The 21,986-nt window shown below is 42.1% G+C and overlaps 1 protein-coding gene across 8 annotated transcripts in view; it reads left to right on the forward strand.

Moving 5' to 3' along the window:
* The window catches only part of Rbp6 (RNA-binding protein 6), a 1,210,230-nt gene that overhangs the window by 788,095 nt on the left and 400,149 nt on the right, over window positions 1–21,986 (forward strand). For all 8 annotated transcript variants that reach the window (XM_076519698.1, XM_076519695.1, XM_076519692.1 and 5 more), the window contains one exon: window positions 15,423–15,464. In XM_076519698.1, the coding sequence (XP_076375813.1) occupies window positions 15,423–15,464 (42 nt within the window). The remainder of the gene's footprint in view (window positions 1–15,422; window positions 15,465–21,986) is intronic.

Here is a 21,986-nt window from a genome sequence, read left to right on the forward strand (position 1 = left end):
TACAATCATTTCTCCCTAATTCGCGCTCAGATTGCGCATAAAAATGGACAATTTGGACGGCTCGTTTTTATAGTTACCGCTTGTCAACAACTGTGAAAACGAGCCGCAAGGCTCGAATAATCGTATCTCCTCTTCCCAAATTGTCCATTTCTCTGCGCAATCTGATCGCGAATTAGGGAGAAATTATTGTACTTTCTATGAATATGTTAACATAACCTAGAGTCATATTACATTCTTGAGCTCTCTTGATAGAGATGCAGGATGTATCAAAAATCGTGCTATATCCGACCGGGTAGTGATGCCACATGCAAAAATAAATCGGAAGAAGAAAAATAACATTTCTTCATTGAAGGCTCCGTTTACCAGAAAAATTGGCAAAATTGAACCTTGACAAAATAATACTATAGTGTAGGAATCAAGTGACGAGTCTCACCATGACTTATCAATTTACTTTCATCATACTACAAGTCACGGGAACTTGACGCATCTTCCAACTCAGTTTTGTAAAAAACGAACGTTTAAATGAAAAAAATGTTACTATTTTTTCGATTTATGTTCGCATGCAGAATCACTACCCAGCCGGTTGTACAACGATTTTCGGGGCATTCTGTACGAACGATGACTGAAGATAGCACGCGCGTGTTATTTTCTTTGTCTTTGTAGTGAAAAATAGAGAGAATGCTCGCGCGGGAAAAATATAGCGGATCTCGCAAAAGAGAACAGTCACAAGAGCGTGTAGAAATGGGAGCAAAGAGACGAGGAGCGGAAGAATCGAGTCACATAGACGCACGGCGTCGTTCAAAGAGTTCGGTCTCATCCGTCAGACAATGATGAAAGAGAGGAACTTATTACGAAATCAGCCGTGGCTGTTTGTCTTTAATCTGTAAGGCGAGATTCGGTCGGTATTTGAGGCTGGGCGAGGAGAAACCGGTTTCTAAACTTTAATAATCATTTCTCATGTCTGCTCCCTTGGTCGATCGTCGTCAAATATGCCAATATCTATTTGTCCTTGATTCTACTGTTATTCTTTGTCTCCACTAATTTTCCTATCGTTTTATCGCGGTCTTCTTTGCGCGGTTAAGTTTCAATTCTGTCCGTGTTTTTTTAGGTGAGCTGCTCATCAAAGTAAATTATAAGTGCGGCTCTATTTAAATAGCCGACGAGCGACAGCCTCGAGGAAATAGAAACGCGGGGGAGGCGAGTAAATAGGTGGGAATTTCGGAATCGTATGGCTTTACATGGCCCGATATTGAATGCGGCTGATTCACGAGGTCCACGAATTTAGACCGTATTTGCTTTCACCCTGGCCGTGATTGTTGGATCCTATCTTTCCGGGCGCGATTTCTGAAATCGACGGTAATTTCCTTCATGCGATTGACGAGTTTTACCGGATGATTCTGCATACCGATTTTCGCGTTTAACTAACCGACCGTCGCATTTGCGAATTAATCAGTGACATTTTCAAGTAAATAATAGTCGATGTGTACAATGCAGAGTACAGAATTTTGATCTCAGATCGAAGAAATAATTGTATTTTTGCCGGGGAAATGTCTACTATATATAGTTAGTTACGTCCAAACTCTGATTTATTCATTTTATTTAAATGCGTTCAGTTCACGATGATTTTATCGTTTTTATGAATTGGAGACTTTTATAAATCAATTATAGTAGAATTGTGAAATAGCATACGCTTTAAATCAATTTGATTTTAAAACGAGAGGAATACTTCAAATACAGGAAAGGGAAACTTTGATACCTGTCTAAGTAGAATTAACCTACCTGTTGTCAGACGAGCCACAAAAATGTGAATCCGTACTTGCATCGAATTCTGTTTGATTTAATTAAATACACAAAAATTTGAGAATTGATTGAATGTAAAATAGAAGGACCATTTGATGAGAACATATAAGAAAATACGAAATCGGAGGTGCAATTTTAGGTCGCGGAAAGTAAACTAACAGTAGCTTCGTAATAGTGTGAAACGAAGGAAAGATTCTGAAGGATCTCTTCTCTCTATATATACATACACGAAACGTTTCATGGTAAATTAGAGCGTGGTCTTGGACTCGTCACGTGACACGGCTACCTGTGCGAGAGCTCCGGTGCGAACATAAAAATCGTGGGGCTTCAGCGCGAGCGTAGCCTACATTTCTTTATGGATACGTCGTGCTGCGGGTAGAACTCATTACTTTGGCATTCCCCCCAATAAGAGAAGGTTTTCCAGTCCCGATTAAAATTCAGTGTGCGTGCGAGGACGGGCTCGAGTGAGTTTGCAGCAGCCGAGAAATGCGCGTCATTGACATAAACCTGGGGAAATAGGTGGCACGGGGCCGGGCGACGATGGGGGAGAAACACCGTGGAACAAACGGATTAAGTTATACGTGAGGAATCTTTGACTGCGCCGCGCCGCGTCGCGGCGTTTTATATTCGTGCCATCTGCTCCTTGCAGAAAAGATTGCGCCTCCCTTGTGACGGGTAACTGGCGTGCACGGCTAGTTTATGCCTCGCGAATGAAATAAAAACACGGCTAAACGTCCCTTCAACTTCCTTAGATTATTAGCGCCGTAAAAAAGTTTCTTTATGGGACAATCCCGGGACGATAAACCGGAGATGAGGAGGTGGGTCTACGTTACTTCGCGGACGGCGATGCATCGCGTGTGATGTATCGCAATCTTTCTCTCGTATTCCCGGACGTACGTCTTCGCATCAAAGTCCGCGGAAACGACGACAAATAGCCCTCCTTTTAAAGACCTGACTGCTATAATTTTTCTATCAATTTGTACATCGAGGTAAATATACGAACTCCGTCAATGTAACACACTTGCGTATTCTTTAGTTCATTCTGTCGAGGAACAACAAATCTGCTGCTACCAATCATTGCTCCTTTCATCATTGACATAGCTTCAAAGATTGTATTTATTAAGATGGTCTGTACTATTGTTTATGCTTATTCGACAATAATTTAACTGTAATATTTCACGGATACTGAAGAAATAATCTGTTCTACAGATCGTTTTATTAGTTCTGGACATCGCAAAAGATCTACGTTAAAAACTTGTCCCACCTCATCTTAGGTTTCGATTCATAAAGATGAAATTTATGAAATTAGGTATTTAATGTTCCAGCTTGTTCATTTTTTTTACCACTGTGTTAATTTAATATCAAAGGGAACATTATGTTGAAAAAATGAGGCATCGATGGTGGTTAAACGAACGAACAGTATATTTGACATTTTCGACTGTTGCGCGAAAACAAAATCGTGGAATCGTTCAAGCTCGTATAAATCAATTGAGAATGGAAGGTAAAGTTACGGAGAACCAGACATTGAAGCAAGGAGCATATGATAGAATCTTACGCTATATAGTAGGTACGTTACATACTGAACGTCTCCGATTTCAATGATTTCGTTGCACTGTATGAAACGTATTTAGCTAGTTTAGAAATCACTGTCACTTCCGTTGAATGAAACGAAGAAAACCATGAAGTTCAGTCTAGTTTATAATTTGTAATTTATGAAAGGATCAATCTTCGGCCGCGCATTTCATCTTGTTACCTATTTCCAAGGGGTGGTCCGAGCTCAAAGACAACGGACCGCGTCTCGAAGGTGCATCAATCAAAAGTTTCGCCGCTGTTAAAAACCTCTCAGTTCCCATTGTGCACACGGCGAAGCAGCTTGGAAGTTTTGGAACTGGCGAGCCATGTGCCCAGGACAGACAGAATTAGATAGGGCGGCGGGAAGCCGGGGCAGAGGGCGAAGGGAGCAGAGGACTGGGTGGGGCTAAAGGATTGTTCGAGAGTGGGAAAATCTCCCACTTGTAGCTCGCTGATATTTACTCCGATCTTGCTGAGACTGTAGTTAAATCTTGAATGACACTCGAGCCGTTCTCTCTATCCATCTGCTTCCACCCCCGTGGCGAACGTGAAGTGCCGAAAGAATGTCGGCACGAAACCAACCCCGGAGGACGAATCCGACGAAATTCTCGAAATTTTTTGTTTCTTTTCATCTTGGAACGGCATTCGCAATCAAAGAGCTATCGAGAGGAGCACAATGTACACGGCGGTAGCCGTAATCAATAGCGTTACAGTCTAGTTATAATGTCCAGTTTAGTTTCCCAAATCCATTTGCATTCTAATCAGCTGTAAACTCAATCCAAACACGGAAAATTTATCGCTAAAGTTCACGAATTCATTTCCTATCCGACAAGCCGCCGTGCCGCTCGCAGAAATCGCGTGTTTGACCATCAACGCGGACCATAATTTTTAATTACCGCTTTCGAATCGTCCCGCGTTAGGGGGTCGCTGCCCCCTCCCAGACATTTTTAATCGTTGTCCGTTGCATTTATAATTCGAAGTTTAATATTATCCTCTTTGCGTCTGCTTCCGCGTGTCTCCAGCACATATCCATCCATTATAAATTGATATACTCTGCAGACGAAAGTTTAAGCCCGAAGGAAATGGAACGGCGTAATATGTTTGCCGCCCAAAACTTTAGTATCGCCGCGTACCACTGATGGCTTCCAAAGTAAAACGAAGTGAAAAACACCACAACTTTGCGTCTCGTATTTTGGTGCCATTTGCTGGAGCGTATTTGACGTTCCAGAAACCATGTACGTCGCCAGAACTGATTTCATCCCTGGAAATTGTTAAACGGATTCATACACGTGTCTGTGCCATTTAATTTTCTCTTTGCTGTAGTTCAAACGTTATTCCATTAACTTTTACTTTACGCATTAACGTGTACAGTTGTGTTTGATGCTTTATCAGATTTGTGACGCATGAGATGTAATCTTCAACTAATATAAGCTTCGAGCTGCAACAAAGACTCAGAAAATCACAGTAAAAATCACACAGTATTTAGACTTTTCGTCATTTTTGTTCGAGTCTTTATAATTTTCCGCTTTAAACAGAAATATGAACCGGTCATTCTGACTGGCTCGGATCATTGAGCATTCAGTACAACCGACTCCACTAAACCGACTATCAACATTAAACGAAGCGGACGAAATTATCGATTCAATATTACGTTTCACATTACATTCTTTTATTCTTTTATTTTGTTCAATTTTTAATACGAAATCGTAATATATCTTATTCAATAAATATAATATTAATTATGCTCGAAAACAAACCAAAGGCATTGATCGTCCCACAGTAACCGGTACCATTACCCTGCGCGTTCATAGAACGATAACGTCAGACGAAAACGTCTGATTATTCTTCATCAATTGTTCGGATATTCGCGAACGGTAGAGTTTCTATTAAAAGAGGAACCGAAGTTCAGCGGCGGGAGCAGAAACGTTCTGAAATGTCTTAGGATGGAACTCCGCCTAACAATTTAACCATCGCAGACAGTCGGCGTTCGAATTTCGTCGAAATTACCGCGAATCCTCGCGTGAATTTTCTCGTTGGTGCAATCCGCGCCGAAGCCACTCGCTGGTCTCGCGAGCGGAGGAAGATAGAGAGGAAGAGAGAGAGAGAGAGAGAGAGAGAGAGAACAGAGGCGCGAAGAATAGTGTCCCGGATTACTTTCCCAAATGTTGCCGATACGAGCTGGGGGTTTTCCTCCGCGGCACCTCCTCGAATCAGCCGGTCGGTTGGGGATAGGTGACTCTTCCAATTTCCAGGCGTGCGAACCAGATTGAATTTCTATCGTCGACGTCGTCGTCGTCGTCGACGTCGTCGTCGTTGCCGTCGTCTTCTTCCTCGCCCGCAGTCATCGACAACGATGGTTTGGCGGCCGATCATTTCGCGCGATATCGGGTAACTGGGTTATGTTTGCGAAAATGGCTTCGAGCCTCTCGATTTTTCTCCGTAATGCGGCCCTCCTCTCCCCAATTCTATCTCCCGCGATCCCTTGACTTTGTCTATTCTCTCATTCTCTTTCTCTGTTTCACTCTCTCTCTCTCTCTGTTCCTCCGACCCTCGTTCTCTCTGTGTTCTGGTCCGCGCGATACTCGCGGCCCGGAAGCGAACGAAATGAATCGAATAACCGGACCGTCGAAACTAATCTCGTTGATCGATTCGTCGAGCACGATTCACTGGCCGCTGACAAATTCCTGTCGATCATGGACCGTATCTTTCTCGCCGATTGTACGTAATGATTGGGAGCCGTGATCGTGTTTCTTGTATCGACGGGTTATAATAATCTGGTCCCACGATTGATAGGCCTGGTAGTCGCTCGTCAGAGTTAACTCCGACATTAACAGAACGTGGACACCGCGAAAAATGTACGATGTGTTAGAATATTGAATGTTTAGAGGAAACATTAAAATGACGCGTACGCGTTTGTCAGTTTAATTCATTGCAGAGGTTTCTGTCCTGCATAAATCTTCTGCACTACATTCGATATAGTTTGCAGTTAGAGAAAATAATGAATATTTTTGTTAATACCAATTCATGTTTTTTTTCACAGAATTTACCTGATTGCAAACATTTGCAACATCGTTATAAAACGCTCAAATAAATTCGTGATTTCGTTCACTATGGAAGTTTGTCGTTCATGAAGTGGTAAAATAAATTTTAGTGTAAGCATATATATTCTAAAAGATGCAATGATGTCCCTTCAGCTTAATAAAAATGAGAAAACGTGGATTGTCTCTACACAATTTCAAGATGCACGTTATCGCGGCGTATCTAAATTAAGGGGAGTGTTACAGAAGAATAAAGTGTGTATTTTATCTATGTACTATAATAAGCTAAAACCGTGGTTATTCAAATTTATTATTACTGCGGCCATGCTCTTGCATACGCCAAATATAGTTTCATCACGTTTTATCACGTTGTAATATTATTATCGCGTCACAAGCACTACGATTATTTTTATCTCCTTCTGCTGGCGAATAAATATCTCTTATCAGCAGTGAAACTATTCTCGTCAATATTACAAGCGAAGTCGCTTCGAAACTATAACCAGCCCTTGGAACATCAGTTTTTTCAATTTTCTAATCTCACGAATTTATAAATTGAAATTCCATCGAAAGAATTATGTTTTCTTGATGCTTTCGTCATGATTTCGTTTTAATGAAATCTGAACCCCTGTCTACATTCATAGTTCTGTACGCAGATCCAATCGAGTGAACAAGACAAAGTAGAATAAGGCCACCTGTGGTCAGACCATTGCATTGGAAATATATTGCAGACAGAGAAGTAGAATGTAATATCCCTTAGTCAGGCGACTAGAATAGGTCATTATTTAAGCTAGACGAAGTGGAATAGAACAGGCTTCCGTTAGACATACAACAACTCACGAATGAAAAATATTTGGGCATTTGTTTGATGAATAATGATATACGCTTGAATTTTTATTGAATTCAGTCTCGTATGCCGAGGCTTTAGGTCTATTTTAACCGACAGTGACAAACGTTCCATTTGAATTCTAATTTTCAGCAGCCGGATAAAATAAAGTGTAATTAACTCAATGTTAACACTAAATAATATCGAGCTGTAAAACTAACTGACGCGTATTATTAAATCGTAACGACGAAAAGACTGTTTATTTGGACCTTTCGCTTTTTTCTTGTAACGTATGCTTGAATTTAGAAAATTCAATTATGTTCCGCATATACAATTATATGATTTTAGTAATTTTGGTGCACTAATTGCGAAATCGGTCATTTTGATCAGTTTAGTGTGAATCTGAAAGGAATTCAACTAAAAGTACAGAGAACAACACGATACAATTAAAAATTCGAGAACACTCTACCTACATCTGCCATAAGATTGTCAAAATTATCGCGAGAGTGAACCCATAGCCAACTAAATGCAACACCTGCAGTAATCGCGCGGCAACAAAAACTCGACCAATTACGCGACAGGGGCGACTAGCGGCCCCATTGGTGCAATCTTTACGCAGGAATTATGCTCGTAGCGCGTGTCAAACGGCAGTTAATCTTATCCGCGCCTGGCATCCGCGTCCGTGCAACTTGTCCGCGAGATCCGTTGTTCTCGCTGCTCCTGAGGGGCTAGTAGGAAAGTTGTCGCGCTAGACTGGATCCTGCTACTCTTCCGCTCGCTCTCGTTGCTGAAGAGGAAGAGGGCGAAAGGGAGGAAGAATCACGGTGTCGGCGCAGGAAGACGAAAACCGAAAGACTTTCTCTCCACCCTCGTCGTTGTAGCTGTCGACGTCGGGTCGCTTGACGTGCTCCAGGGCGTCCGGGGGCGTGCGAGCGACCGGTGTGAACTTTGCCGTAGGGGATTATGCAAACGGGGTGGTTCGCGGAGCCGGAGAACAGGAAAGGGAGAAAACACAGCACGAATAGAGAGAGAGAGAGAGAGAGAGAGAGAGAGAGAAGGAAAAAGAGAGAGAGAAAGAGAGAGAGAGAGAGAGAGAGAGAGAGAGGTACGTCGCCAGGCGCTCGTTGGTGCGGATGGCGACGGTGGCGGTGGATAGAGGCGGGTTTTCTTGCTTGTCATTACCACGTTCGTGGCTTCCGCTCTACCCCCTCGAGCTACGTTTTCTCTTGCCTAGCGTGAAACCAGCGCGAGCCGTAGAAGCTCAAGTTCGAGAACGTCACGTCTTCCCTATCAGCGAACCGTCTTTGAAGGTTTGTTTCTTGTAAACACCGGTTTGCTGCGTGATTCGCAACGGGAAAACTGTGGTTTCTGATGGTATAGCTTGAACGCTCCCGTGATTCTTGCATCCCGAGACGGTTTCTTCATTAGCTCGCAACAAGAAGTTCTTTGTCTTCTAATCCTCTGCTATTTTCTTGTATACGTATCCTTCCCCCTGTATCGATCGTTCTAGCATAGAGAACGAAAGGTTTAAGTGTATTTAGAATTTCCTAAAACATGTTTACCATTACAGTACAGTTTACCATTACAAGGCTAGAAGATCTGATTTTGAGAAATCATAAAAATTGAAGACTAAGTTACTAAATTCAGTAACTAATTGTAGACTAACTAAGAAATAATGCAATTACTTTTTTCGTTTCTAGACTAATTTGTAGTTAAATTTATTCCAGTTTAGGATTATCAACTTAAATTTAATATATTGCAACAAGCTTTCCATAGAAACTCGTTTTTTCGTGGTCTACTTAAACGGAATTTTTTAACCCATCGTGGAGCAACTTGTTAACACTTCGGGATAAGTTGTTCCTAAGAAATAAATGTTACTTTCTAATGAAATATTTCATTCTCTGATGAAATAAAACACTGTTTTATTAATAAAGTTTATTGACTTCGGCTTAACGGAAATACATATATATTTTCGAAAGAAATAAGTATGCTATCTTTGGCAAAAACATTGATGTAGTAAAATGAAAATAATAATCTAATATAATGATAATTTAGGAACAACTTTACTTAAACCTAATAATAGCAATAACCTTCTAAACGAAAAAAATTAGATGTCGTCAAATGACTCGCCGGAATCACAGTTCGGACAAACATGTCATACAGCATTTACTTTCCAGCATTTATTTTCTTTATACATTTCCTTAGCCATTCTTCCTCGGCCTGTTATTTAGAATATGCATCGGAACATAGAAGGAACTATTTGTACATTTGAGGTGGGATAAGTTGTTACAGTAACAACATGTCCTGAGTCACACGAGCAACTACCCCTAATTGACATGTACATGTAAATATATAAAAATATTTTGTTTATATTTTCAAATATTCTAATAAATGCTATTACATCATGTTCTTAAATGTTATTTGATTTATGAGAAGAGAACAATAGACGATACTGACATTAAATAATTGAATTAGACAACAAAATAGTGACTACGAAATATTTACTTTCACTGGTATGTGATTACTATCTTGTCTAAAGCTACACAATTCGCTGTCGCGGACGCTACTAAAATGGTTGACGACGTGGCCTGATCGGTCCACGCTTTCAAAACAATTGAAAGCATAATGCGTTTCTTTTTCATTTGAAATATATTACCATCGGAACAACTTATCCCCAGAAGTTCTAGCCCTGATCTCCCCTACTCAAATCAGTGAGCATTTGAAATCTCGAAAATTGTTGTGCATTTTGGTTTCGTCTGAAGAACTTACGGGTTTGGATTCATTGAATTTTCTTCTATCTCGAGGACGGATACAAAAATCCTGCCAAAGGAAAGATATTAATAGTAAGCATCGCGTTTGATGTGTTTGCGAAGAGAAATATTCCTTGTAGCTATACACGAGACGCTGTTGCTCGCAGCTGTGCCTGCACATTTCATTTATCAAAGCTCAGCATGAAAGATGGAGCGTCTTTTAACGGCGCGGATTATCTGGAAGACATTATTCTTAATTACGACGTTGCGCTGGATCGACGACAGACATCTGAATAGATCGCCAGTGAAAACTGCTGCTTATTTGATAGTGAAGCGGCTGCCCTCGAAATGGTCTGAATAGATTTTGGCAATGAGACATGTTGCGATGGGATCAGTAATTAATCCTGATCGTAAATCATTCCAAGTCGCGGCAATGTTTCTACGGACATAGTAAATCAAATTACGTGAAAAGGAAACAGACGAACAAGGGAACTCAAGTAAAAATGTTTGAATCCAATAAGAAAGAAATTATTGTAATACCAGGAATCAGGCAGTGTCCGAAAAGAGGATACTCGTGCTTCAAGTTTTTGGGAACGTTAATGGGGCAGTCAATTATGGCCACGGGTTCGGGGCATTAGTTTATTGAATAAAGTTAAGATGAGAAACTTTCCAAACGAGAGAATTGATTGCATCTTCAGCTGGAACTCGGAGACACGACCAAATGAAACAAATATTTCCAGGACCAGCAGCGATCGAGAAAAATACTTCAGATGGAGTTGCCGCGATAAAAAATCTCCCAGCTCCGCGTCTTGAGCCGGGCGATAAAAGCAAGAAAACTGACCCACTTTAGAAAAGCGGCGAGAAACTCGGCCTCGATAAAAAGTCGCCGAATCAGCGCCGCAGACGATTGTTCGGAAATTAAACGTATAATGTAATCTTTCGCGTACAACTAACCGGAATCGTGAATATAAACGAACGCGATTGCATATTTAATGGTTTCCACGAACAGAAATTGATAATATCTTAATTAAAATCTATCTCGAAATAGTATTTCTTTCAAGTTATTGAAAGTGACACCTGTTGGTGTAGAAAAAGTCAATCACAAACGCGAAACAAGAAGTAGAGTAGAATTGTAAAAACAATTTTAATCGGACAAACGTAAATAAGTAGAATAACGTGGTCAAATAAAAATTGAATGGACTTGATCAAGCAAGTAGAATAAGAAGCCTGTACCTCGATCATAGTCGAACCAAGGACAAGATTTGGTCGGGCAAGTAGGAAAGATCAACGTTAAGTGGCACAAGTAGAATGGGACAACCATAATCAACCAAGTCGATGATCATTATTGGAATGGAACAATTATAGGCAGACAAGTGGAATCTGTCATCCATGGTCAAACAGAACAAAGAGAACCACAGCAGTTGTGCAAGTAGAATAAGTCAATCATAATTAGACCAACCGGTTGCTGACGATCAAGATGAACATTTTGCAGTAATTCGTGATTTAAAATTGTTTCTTCTCTTAAATCCATATCATACAAACCAATCAACATAGTATTCCTTAACACGTTCCGTGCCGAGCTTTTTTTACTCGAATCTTCACACTTTGATATTTTACTAAAACTTGATGTATTACGTGCAATTATTAATTCTCGTACACATAACAACGTAACAAGAACTTATCAACGCCCATTCTTGCGGTGGAAATTGATTCTTCGGTTCTAAATTTCTTGTAAACAATTTGTTCAGTTCACTAAGTAAACATGCAAGCGTGTACCATCGATGGTACACGTGGCACGGAACGTGTTAAACACTAATTATCATAATTAGACCAACCGGTTGCTGACGATCAAGATGAACATTTTGCAGTAATTCGTGATTTAAAATTGTTTCTTCTCTTAAATCCATCATACAAATCAATCAACATAGTATTCCTTAAACACTAATTATCATAATTAGACCAACCGGTTGCTGACGATCAAGATGAACATTTTGCAGTAATTCGTGATTTAAAATTGTTTCTTCTCTTAAATCCATCATACAAATCAATCAACATAGTATTCCTTAAACACTAATTATCATAATTAGACCAACCGGTTGCTGACGATCAAGATGAACTTTTTGCAGTAATTCGTGATTGAAAATTGTTTCTTCTCTTAAATCCATCATACAAACCAATCAACATAGTATTCCTTAAACACTAATCATCTCGTTATTTTACATCTCAGTAGAAATTGCATCATATCTTACCTTTACCTCTAATATACACTTTTCATCGTCTGTTGACACTGCGGAACGCCCTCGACTTTTCCGAAGTTGAAACCGGCTCCACCAGAATTACTATTCGCAGCATTTTCGAGCAATCGCGGCTCAGATATCGCACGCACCGAAAATATGCATGTCGGTTCGGCGCGGGCCAATGGCGGGGTTTGGGGCTGCCGGTTCACTGTTCACGAAGATTTCTCCGGCAAAGCAGCACCGCCAAAGTTGAAACTTCTCGAATAGCTGGCTGCTGGGCGGAACGACACCCCTACGGTCACGTACGTTTCCGCGTAGCTTCACGCACGTAAGTTCGAAGTAAGGTCACGAGGGAAGCCGCTACGAACATTCGAGCGGCTCGATTTCGCGCCGAAAATTTACGTCGCGGCTGCACTGGGAATTCCATGCCTCCGACGCCCCCGCCGCGGCACGGGTTTTTGCTTTTTAGCCACGTAGGGCGTAAGCTGCGGTTACGTCCGACCTGTTTCCTCCTCCCTGCGGGCAAGCCCAGGAACTCGCTCGAGGAGAACAAGCTGAGAGTTTGGTTAGCCGACCGGTACCGATATCCTCTTTCTCCGCGGACTTCGCACGCAACTTGATTTTATGACTCGCTGATTTCCGCTGGAATTACTGGACCCACTAACACTCGTTTGGAATGTTTTTTCTTTCTCTTGGTTACTGATTTTCAGCAACGTTGTTGGGAGAAATTATTATCGCGTTAAGTGCCGTGTTGGTCACGTATTGCTAACACTGATTTTTCGCTAGTTTTCGAAATTCATTTTTGTTACAATATTCTCGAACTAACTGAATTTTACTAGCACGGTTAGAATGCAAAACAGTTTAAAAATCCACCGAGTATGATAAAATTAAACTTTCTCGTTTCAGTTTCACTAATTAAAGTACTTCGATTTTGTAGGAATTTTCCGGATGGATTTTCGGCATTTCACGTGTTAAATGTTCCTTTATATAATATTGGGTTGGCAACTAAGTAATTGCCGATTTGTTCAATGAAATAAAAAATTTTTTTTTACTTGGAATGAAGTTTAATCTGTAATGTATTTTCCATTTTGTTCGATGACCTTTTGCCATCTCTCTGACAACTTGAAAATTCCACGCTCGTAGAAAGTCTGATCCTTTTCAGCCAAAAACTGAGTTAAGTGAGATTTTACAGCGTCATCATTATTAAAAGTTTTACCAGGAAAGGAGTTGTCCAGGGATCGAAATAAGTGGTAATCCCATGGCGCGAGACCAGGGCTATATGGTGGGTGTAACATCAATTCCTAACCAATATCCATCAATTTTTGCCGAGTGGACAAAGGCGTATGCGGCCTAGCATTGTCCTGCTGGAAAATGACACCTTTACGGTTGACCAATTCTGGTCGCTTTTCCTTGACCGCTGCATTCAATTTGTCCAGTTGTTAACATTCACGGATAATAAAAAATAACATAATAATAATAATAATAATAATTTTATGATATAACATTTACGGATATCATAAAAATGGGAGTGAGAGACATCTATAACTGAAATCGGCAATTACTTAGTTGCCAACCCAATACAACGAAAATCAGTAAAGTTGTGTGTTTCGCTTATGTTCAATTCACTATGATTGATGATCGTTCTCTTCTGTAATTATTATTTACAGCAGTCTCTTTCATATCAAATTTTGAGGAATCTTCTGCTTCATTTATAAGAATTCCTTGTGTATAATATATTGATCGTACTACACTGTGAAATTGAACTATTACTGTTGGAGCGTCGTGCAACGATAACGTTGTTGACTAATTCACTTGTTATTTTTCCCAGAATTTTACCAAACTACACCAACTTCGTTGAATATTTTTCGTTTAGGAACAACTTTTGCTACCGACGCTACAATGTTTAACTAAATTTTGTTCTCAACCCTCATGTAATTACATCAATTTGCTCCAGCATTTTTCGCTTTGGTACACCTTTTCCGATCGACACTAAAATGGTTAAGGATAATGTTATTATCGATTATAGGCCCATTTTGATGTTCGAGTGCCATTTGGAAGGTTCGTTCGACGATGTCCTCGAATTTCTTCAGCGTCAACAATTTTATTTTGTTTGACAATATTACAGAATTGCTAACTATAGAGACGCCATGATTGACAAACATCTGACCAAGCGTCAGTGACGATTACCGTCTACTTATTCTTATCAATAATCTATTAGGTTGGTGCATATGAAATGTCGGATTTTCTTTACATGAGAACGTTTTCCCTGTTTTCGTTTTGCTTTTGTTTTTGGGATAACCTCGTTCATAGTCGTACTGTCCATTGCCAGAGTCACATTTTAACAAATAAGATTTTCTCAAAAGTGTTCCATTTTGTTATTTGTTTTGAATTTTGTAAGGATGTGAATTCAACTGATATTGGTGTGTGTGTGTGTGTGTGTGTGTGTGTGTGCAATTTTTTTATATGAGTATAAACTTGGTAATAGTGCCGTAAAAGCTGCATGCAGTATAAATCAGGCGTTTGGGGAGAATACTGTTAACGATCGAAAAGTGCAGCGTTGGTTTGAAAATTTTCGGTCTGGTAATTTTTCCCTACAAAATGAACCGCGTGAAAGACCCAAAACATCCGTGAAAAATGATGCTCCGGAAGCATTGGTGGAAACGAATGTGACTGGAGTAATTCACTACTCATTCCTTCGAACTGGGAAGACAATTACAGCCGAAAAGTACTGCAAGTACAGTGATGAAATGCATGAAAAATTGAAAATTATACGTCGTACAAAACAATTGCGAAATTAAATGAATTAAAATATGAAATTTTGCAGCACCTAGCTTATTCGCCGAATCTTTCGCCAACCGACTTTCATTTTTCTAAACATTTAGAACAGTTTATACGAGCCAAACAGTATGAAAATGAAGACAGACTGAAAAATTCCAATCAGAGTTTATTGATTCTAAATATCAGAACTTCATTATGACAGGCATCTACGCGTTAAAATCTCATTTGGAAAATTGTGTTGAAGCAAATGGAGCATATTTTGATTAAATAAACAGTTTTTGAAAACACAGACATGCAGTTTTATATATGTATTTACTTAAAAGTGTGACATTTCATACGCACCAACCTAATATAAATTCATATGCATTACAACAGACACTTTCTGGACAACCAACTAACAGTTTAATCCCTTCGTTTGTTGCAGATCGACCCGAAGGTAGCGTTTCCTAGGAGAACACATCCAAAGGTGAGTAAAGCCGTCCACGAACACCTCATCAGTATGTACTCGATTCGACGTTCGTTTCGGAACATCGTTCATCGGTACGGGGGGATTAGGCGGCAAAAGCAAGAAAAAGCAAATACGATTAAGGGCAGGAAGTGGCCAAAGGGCAGACGCGAGCGTGGAAAGCGGGGGTGCGGGAAACGGCGATGGGCGTAAGCGCGGCGGCGCGGTTGGAGAGAGAATAATAAAACCCTCTCGTTCCCGTAATAAGAGCAATTAGATGTAATTCATTTCAAAACCCGGAATTATTTTCTTCGCAGTCTACATGGCCGTTACTAACGGTCAAAACTCTCGCCACGAGACTGCGAGCCGTGGACGGTAGGATGGGACCGGGGCTGGGAACGTATCAAAAGAGGAAAGGGTAGAGCGCAGGAGACCCAGGAAGGGTCGGCGGGGTCACACGCGTGTACGGCTGTCTCTGTGAGAGAATTTCCACGAGCCTGGGAGGGGAGAGGCGAGAGAAATTTGCGTGGCTTAATAATATAAATGCCAGGCACGCGAATTACCGGCGAGTGACTGAATTGCGCTAATTTTAATTGTACCCTTCCCTTCTTCCCCTTCCGCGGACTCTATCCAAAGCGTCACTCTCTTCTCTCTCCCTTCCTCTTTTCTTCTCTGCCTCGCTCCTCTCTCTCTCTCTCTTTCTCGTTCTCTCTCTCTCTTTCTCGTTCTCTCTCTCTCTCTCTCTCTTTCTCTCTCGCAGCTCTCCACTCGATGCTCTGTCGATCCGAGCGTTTCCACCGGCTCTTTTCATCGTTCCGGCGCGTCCGCGGCCGTCTGCGCGCCCGTTTCCGCGTCGCCACGACATTTCTACATTTTTCCAAAGCTCGCCCGGCCCCGCCGACAATTTTATTCCATCCCGTCGTCAAATGCCGGAAGCACATAAATTATGACGCGACCTCGGAAATCACGATTCACCGCCGCGGCCGATAATCACGCATCAGGCGTATTAACGAGGCAAACGCCGCGCTCTCACGCGCGAGCTCGTCCCGGTTCGATCGTGGCAGGATTGCCGCGATGAAAATTTTGTTATTTCAGTTTGAAAGACTCCTCCATGGCCGGCTGGCAATTTGCGCTATTATTCGATAAGGGCCTGGAATTTCACCGCGTCTGACGGGAAATTGTCCGGCCAGCTGAATCGGAGCTATTTGCCGGGGACCCTGTAATCGGATAACGGATGACTAATAATAATGATATTGCGTCCATTGTCACGCGAATTGATTGATATTTCACCGTTGTGCCGGCGGAGTATAAGTCACATTTGTTCGACCTTTTACCGAAAAATTTGTTACGTGTTATAATATATAATCTTCGAATCTTTCCACTGATTCAAATTACATCTATCCACTTTTTAAATAAATGAATAAAATTCACAGGTTATGGATGGCCTATGTCTGATCCCATTTTTGGGCGAAAATCCGGAAATCCTTTTGCACGTTCATCAGAGATCCATGTTTACGCGAATACACCATATAACGGTGTTAACAACTATTGGAATACTTTGATAACATACGTACAAATATCCAAATAAATATCTCGTGTGATGAAAAAGTTGTTTATATTTTATCATACGCGGATTCTTTCTTCTTCACTTTTTTTGGAAAAATCGCCGGTCACTAGAATCGTTTTCCACAGAAGAGTCACTAATCCGTTAAGAGATAGCTAATTCCGCAAATTCCGCGATTTCAGTGCGCAATGCCGGCCCTCTAAATTATTGATAGAAGACTTGATGGCCTTTTTCAATAATGCACCATCCACTGCTCATTTCAGATCTGCCTCATTTGTATTATTTCCATGCGTGTCCTCGTTTATTTATACCGTTCACGTTATCATCCCTCTGAATGATTGACGCGCTCCATAATTTACTATCGTGAAATGGTGCTCGTTAAACGGACGCTGCCGCGGTTCTTTAGATGCCCGCGAACGCGAAAACAACGCTACCAGTCCTGGAATCGATATCGTCGCGATGAAATATGCGTATCATAAAAATTCCCATTCAGTGATCGAAGATAGTCGCGGCTGAAAGATTTTTAATAGCCCGGTCATCATCCGTTTCGGGGTAGGGTTCGCGAGGGTGGAGGGGAAAAAAAATGAACGCGGACCATGAAAAGTTGCCCCGGCCAGTTCCCAGCGCGGCGTTTCGGCGCGGGGTCCAGGCACGGCGGGACGCGCGTTATTCGAAATAAAATAACGACCATTAATCGCGAGATGGAAGTAACATATTTCGCCTGAACGCTCGGGGCAGCTGGAACGGGCGGTGCAATTTTCATAAAATGGCGGTGGCTGCACTGGCCTCGAGCCCCCCTCCTCTGTACCACCCCCGCTTCTTTTATACCAACCGTCCCTCTTCGTCCGCCGCTAGGCTCGTTCGGAAAAAGTAATAGGAATGCACGCGTTCCGTTTCGAATTCGGGACCGGTGCCAGACACTCCGACTCGGCAACGCGCACAATACGATACTGGCACGTTTGGCGCGATCCGCACCGCGATAACTCCACGCTATAGTTGATGTTATCGTATAGCCATTCTTAAGGAAATTCCTTTTATTTCGATGTCGGGTGGCATATACGTTCGGGACGAACCACGACCCCGGATCTCGGGATACTCGTTTATTTTAACACATTACCCACCCGCGGTTATTCAGTGCCCCTAAACGTTCCTGCTGCGCTGTTGAGGATTTCTTGGTGGATTTTCCAACAGTCATGGCAATTTCAATTTCGGCCGACGATCGTCCCGAGCATTATTGGAATGGAAATTTGGAAGCTCCGTTTTAACGGTGCAATACAAAAACCCGTTATCAGATTTCGCTTCCGTGTCACAGATGCTTGATATTAGTGTACCTATTTCCATGTTACTTGATAAGACAAATTTAGAACTATCACGTTAACGCCAAATCTACCGAGTATCGAAGATGTCCGACATTTGTTACTTTATAAGAATTTCAAGACTGATGTTATTTAGACATCTTGCTATTTCTGTTATATTCTCTGCTTGAATTAAGAGAATTTATTCAATCATTTCTTGCGGAAGACACCTTATAATTTAGTATTGACATGTCGTCATTGTTTTGAATGGCAAGATATTTTATTTGCTTTGGTTCACACTGTAGACAAATTCGTGCCAATGGAATATCAAGTTCACGTTCTATCGTCAAACAATATCAGAACGGCTGGAACGCGTCTTTACATGTAGGTGTGGTATAATCCGAAATAAATTGAAGCACATCTGCGGCTTTACGCGTACTATTGTGAAGATGAATTAGTGTATGAACCACTTTTCATCATATTTCCGTGGAAGGTGTTCTTTTGTTCGAAGCTCCCGAGCAACACTCCGTGCGAAGCCCACGTTTCATAAAGTATATTCCGAAGCGTCCGCGGGTCTGTTGTTATTGCGCCGGCGAAGTAGGCGAGCATTTTCGATTGTTTTACCTTTACCTTGGGTCTTGTAATTTTAAGGTGACAGGGGTGGAATATTACAAGCCGAACCACCGAAAACAGAACTTCGACGTGCAGACCGTGACGCGGCTGTTCCAACTCGCGAGCGTACCCTGAACTTTCCCGTAATATCGCTCGTCTTTAATCCCTCCGCGAAGCCAGAAATGTGATGTCGAAAGTTCGTCAACCTTCCACCGAAAACACATGTTAGACCCGATGAACTTTCGGGAGAAAATGACTGTGCCGCAAAGTTCATTGAAATGTCACGGAGTGTCCCTACGCCATGGCCCCCGCCGTAACAACCTCCTCGAGACCGCGTGCCGGAAGCGCTTTGTTACCGCACTTCCGGGCCAGCGGAAATGGCGCAATGCGCTTCCGACATGCTGGAAAAGTAGCGACAGTCATTACCGAGTTCTCCGCGAAACGCCTCGACCTTCCCTTTCCCCTTCGGTTACGTTTCTTCATATTCCTGCTACAGTCCATTGTCTATCGGGGCTTCAATGCTCGCCCTAATCAGAACGGGAACAGCCAAGAAAATTCTCCACAAAAACGCTGTATTGTCCATTGTGTATCAGATCAGATCGTGTTTTGTATCGTACTGGCACGAATCTGTCAGCGAAAGTCTATATGCAATAGTTTCAGTTTTATTTCTTGTGTTCCAATAATAGGGACAATGTGCTGTCGAAAACTCCAACCTGGTTATTATAGTTTCAAATATTCAAAAAATCAAACAATCTCGTGTTTTACTATATTATGCATTTTGTTAAAGATACTACCTTGGCAGAGAGCTAAAAATGTTCTCCGAAATACCAATCCCGACAGAACTGATTAGATTATGTCACAAGGAGTTATGTCACTAGGGCGTGAAATAACGTTCAATTCAGTAGAATAAGTCAGCCATTGTTAGATAGAGAAACAAGTATAATATGTCAACCGTACAAGTGGTTCAGGAATAGTCTTTTCTTAGTCAATAAAATAGTTACGCTTTCCGATCAGACAAGTGGAGCAAACCAACGCTTGACGAACCAAGTAGAACGGGTCTACCATACTCGGGCAACTTTATTCGCCTAAAAATTGTACTTGTAATTTTTTCGTATCTTCGGAATTGCTATTCGAGTGCGAAAATTGAACAACCGTAGGCAGAAAGCAAAATCAGTACCAGGTGAACGGTTGCGATTGTGAAGCGTGGGTTATGGTTGACGGCAGCTCGTCTGGAGAGAAAGCGACGACAGTGGCGGGTGAGACAGCGTGGCGCCTGTAGCGTAATCGCCATCGATGCTGGGGGATCCCCTTACCCATGGCGAACGGCACGGCGCGGCGTTCCAAAGTAGCAATGGCATCAGCACCGGTAACATAATATCCACTTGTTACTGAGTAGCGATACGCGCGTATAGAGACAACCGTATACGCGGGACATTATTCAGACCGCCGCCGTTGCCTCGAGAACGAGGGGCGCTGAGAGCAGAGGGGAAACGAGGATGGAGATAGATGTGCAAAAGGATCAAGGCTCGAGAGAGTCACGGCCGAGGCGGGAGCGAAACGGAGAACGGGGAGAGAGGCGAAGGAAAGCTCATGGAGAGAGAATAGAAGGGAGAAAGAGAGCTGTGCCACGTCTCGCGTAACGAGCTGCCGGCTCCCTAGGGTGTTCAGCTCCTCTACGCTCGCACCCCTGCCCCGCGTTCGTCTCCTCGTCTAGTATCATCTCTACCTCCGTGCCCTCGCAACCGCCCACGTACCTTCTTTCAGAGGAATCGTTTTATTTTCCCGAGCCAAGTGAGAGATACCCGGCTGCTGGCTAGTCGACTGGTCGTTGCCGTTCACCGTATCAACTACACCACGCGATTCACCATGACGCAGATCGAGATGTCCTTACGTCCTGCCGATTCACCGTTCCGCGTTCGCCTTGATTAACGCGACTCGCTGATCAGTGAAATTGCCGATTCTTACAATCACCAGCTGGACAAGTTGCTGCCGGTACGATTGTTTTATGACCGCCGTGTCTGGAGAACTAGCAACTACAACGCGTGCACCGGGTCCGGGCGAAGAACAAGTTTCTGATAGTAAATCAATACCGTGCCCCGACATCTGGGACCTGCAACGATAGAGCAGATTTTCAGAAATAAACTTCTCGCATGACAGTTGCGAACTCCTAGCAAGTGAACTTGTCAACCATCCGTAAAACATAATGTATAATCACGATTGCTTTCGGATTGCTGGAGCAGAAGTATCGTTGATGTGGAGAATACGGAAGAAAGCGTAAGACTTGTGGCATTATGTAGTCACAAATGGTGTATAAGACTTGCTTAGCACGAATTATTACTTTTCAAAATAATCAACAGTCTGACGATATCATGGAAGCTAAGAATCGACGTGTAATGGAGATTAAAATATTTGAGGCTTGAATAATAGTTCACAAAAGATATTTTACGTGTAAACTAGGTTGCTAATACTGGCAATTATTTTATAATAGAAATTGCGTCGACGTTATTCTGTACAGTTCAATACAAATCAAGAGTCCTTAACAAGCAAATGCCACGAAATTTATGTAACTTATCATTGTACTTTTAAAAAACGAATTGAAACTGAATTATTTCGAACGCCCGACGGTTCCAGTGTCGAATCCGGCGAGTGTTTTATAACAAAAATTTGTACGATTGTATTTCTGTTCACACCGAAATAAATAGAGTGTCCTCGACACAGATAAAATCGATAGAAAAATGGCACCAACGTGGAATTAATAACCATTAATCACCGTTGTTATTCGCAGAGAGTTTGATATCGGAGGTAGCTACCCCGCGTCGACGATTCCGCCGGCGTACTCCGCTGTCGTCGATGGGGCGTTATTTTGTATCAATTGGTACTAAAAGACACCGTCGGATCCAAGGCTGCAGTTTTAAATCCGGATGTTTTTCGGAAACGATTGTATGAGCCGAGGGGGGAAAGGAACTATCGGGGAACGAGTAGGGCAATAAAATTGATCACCTCGAAATCCGCATGATAGGAGGAAAAGAAGGGTATGAGTCCTCGGCGAGGTGATGGGCGACGCGGGGAGGC

The sequence above is a fragment of the Megalopta genalis genome, chromosome 3, assembly GCF_051020955.1.
Source record: "Megalopta genalis isolate 19385.01 chromosome 3, iyMegGena1_principal, whole genome shotgun sequence".
Classification (NCBI taxonomy): domain Eukaryota; kingdom Metazoa; phylum Arthropoda; class Insecta; order Hymenoptera; family Halictidae; genus Megalopta; species Megalopta genalis.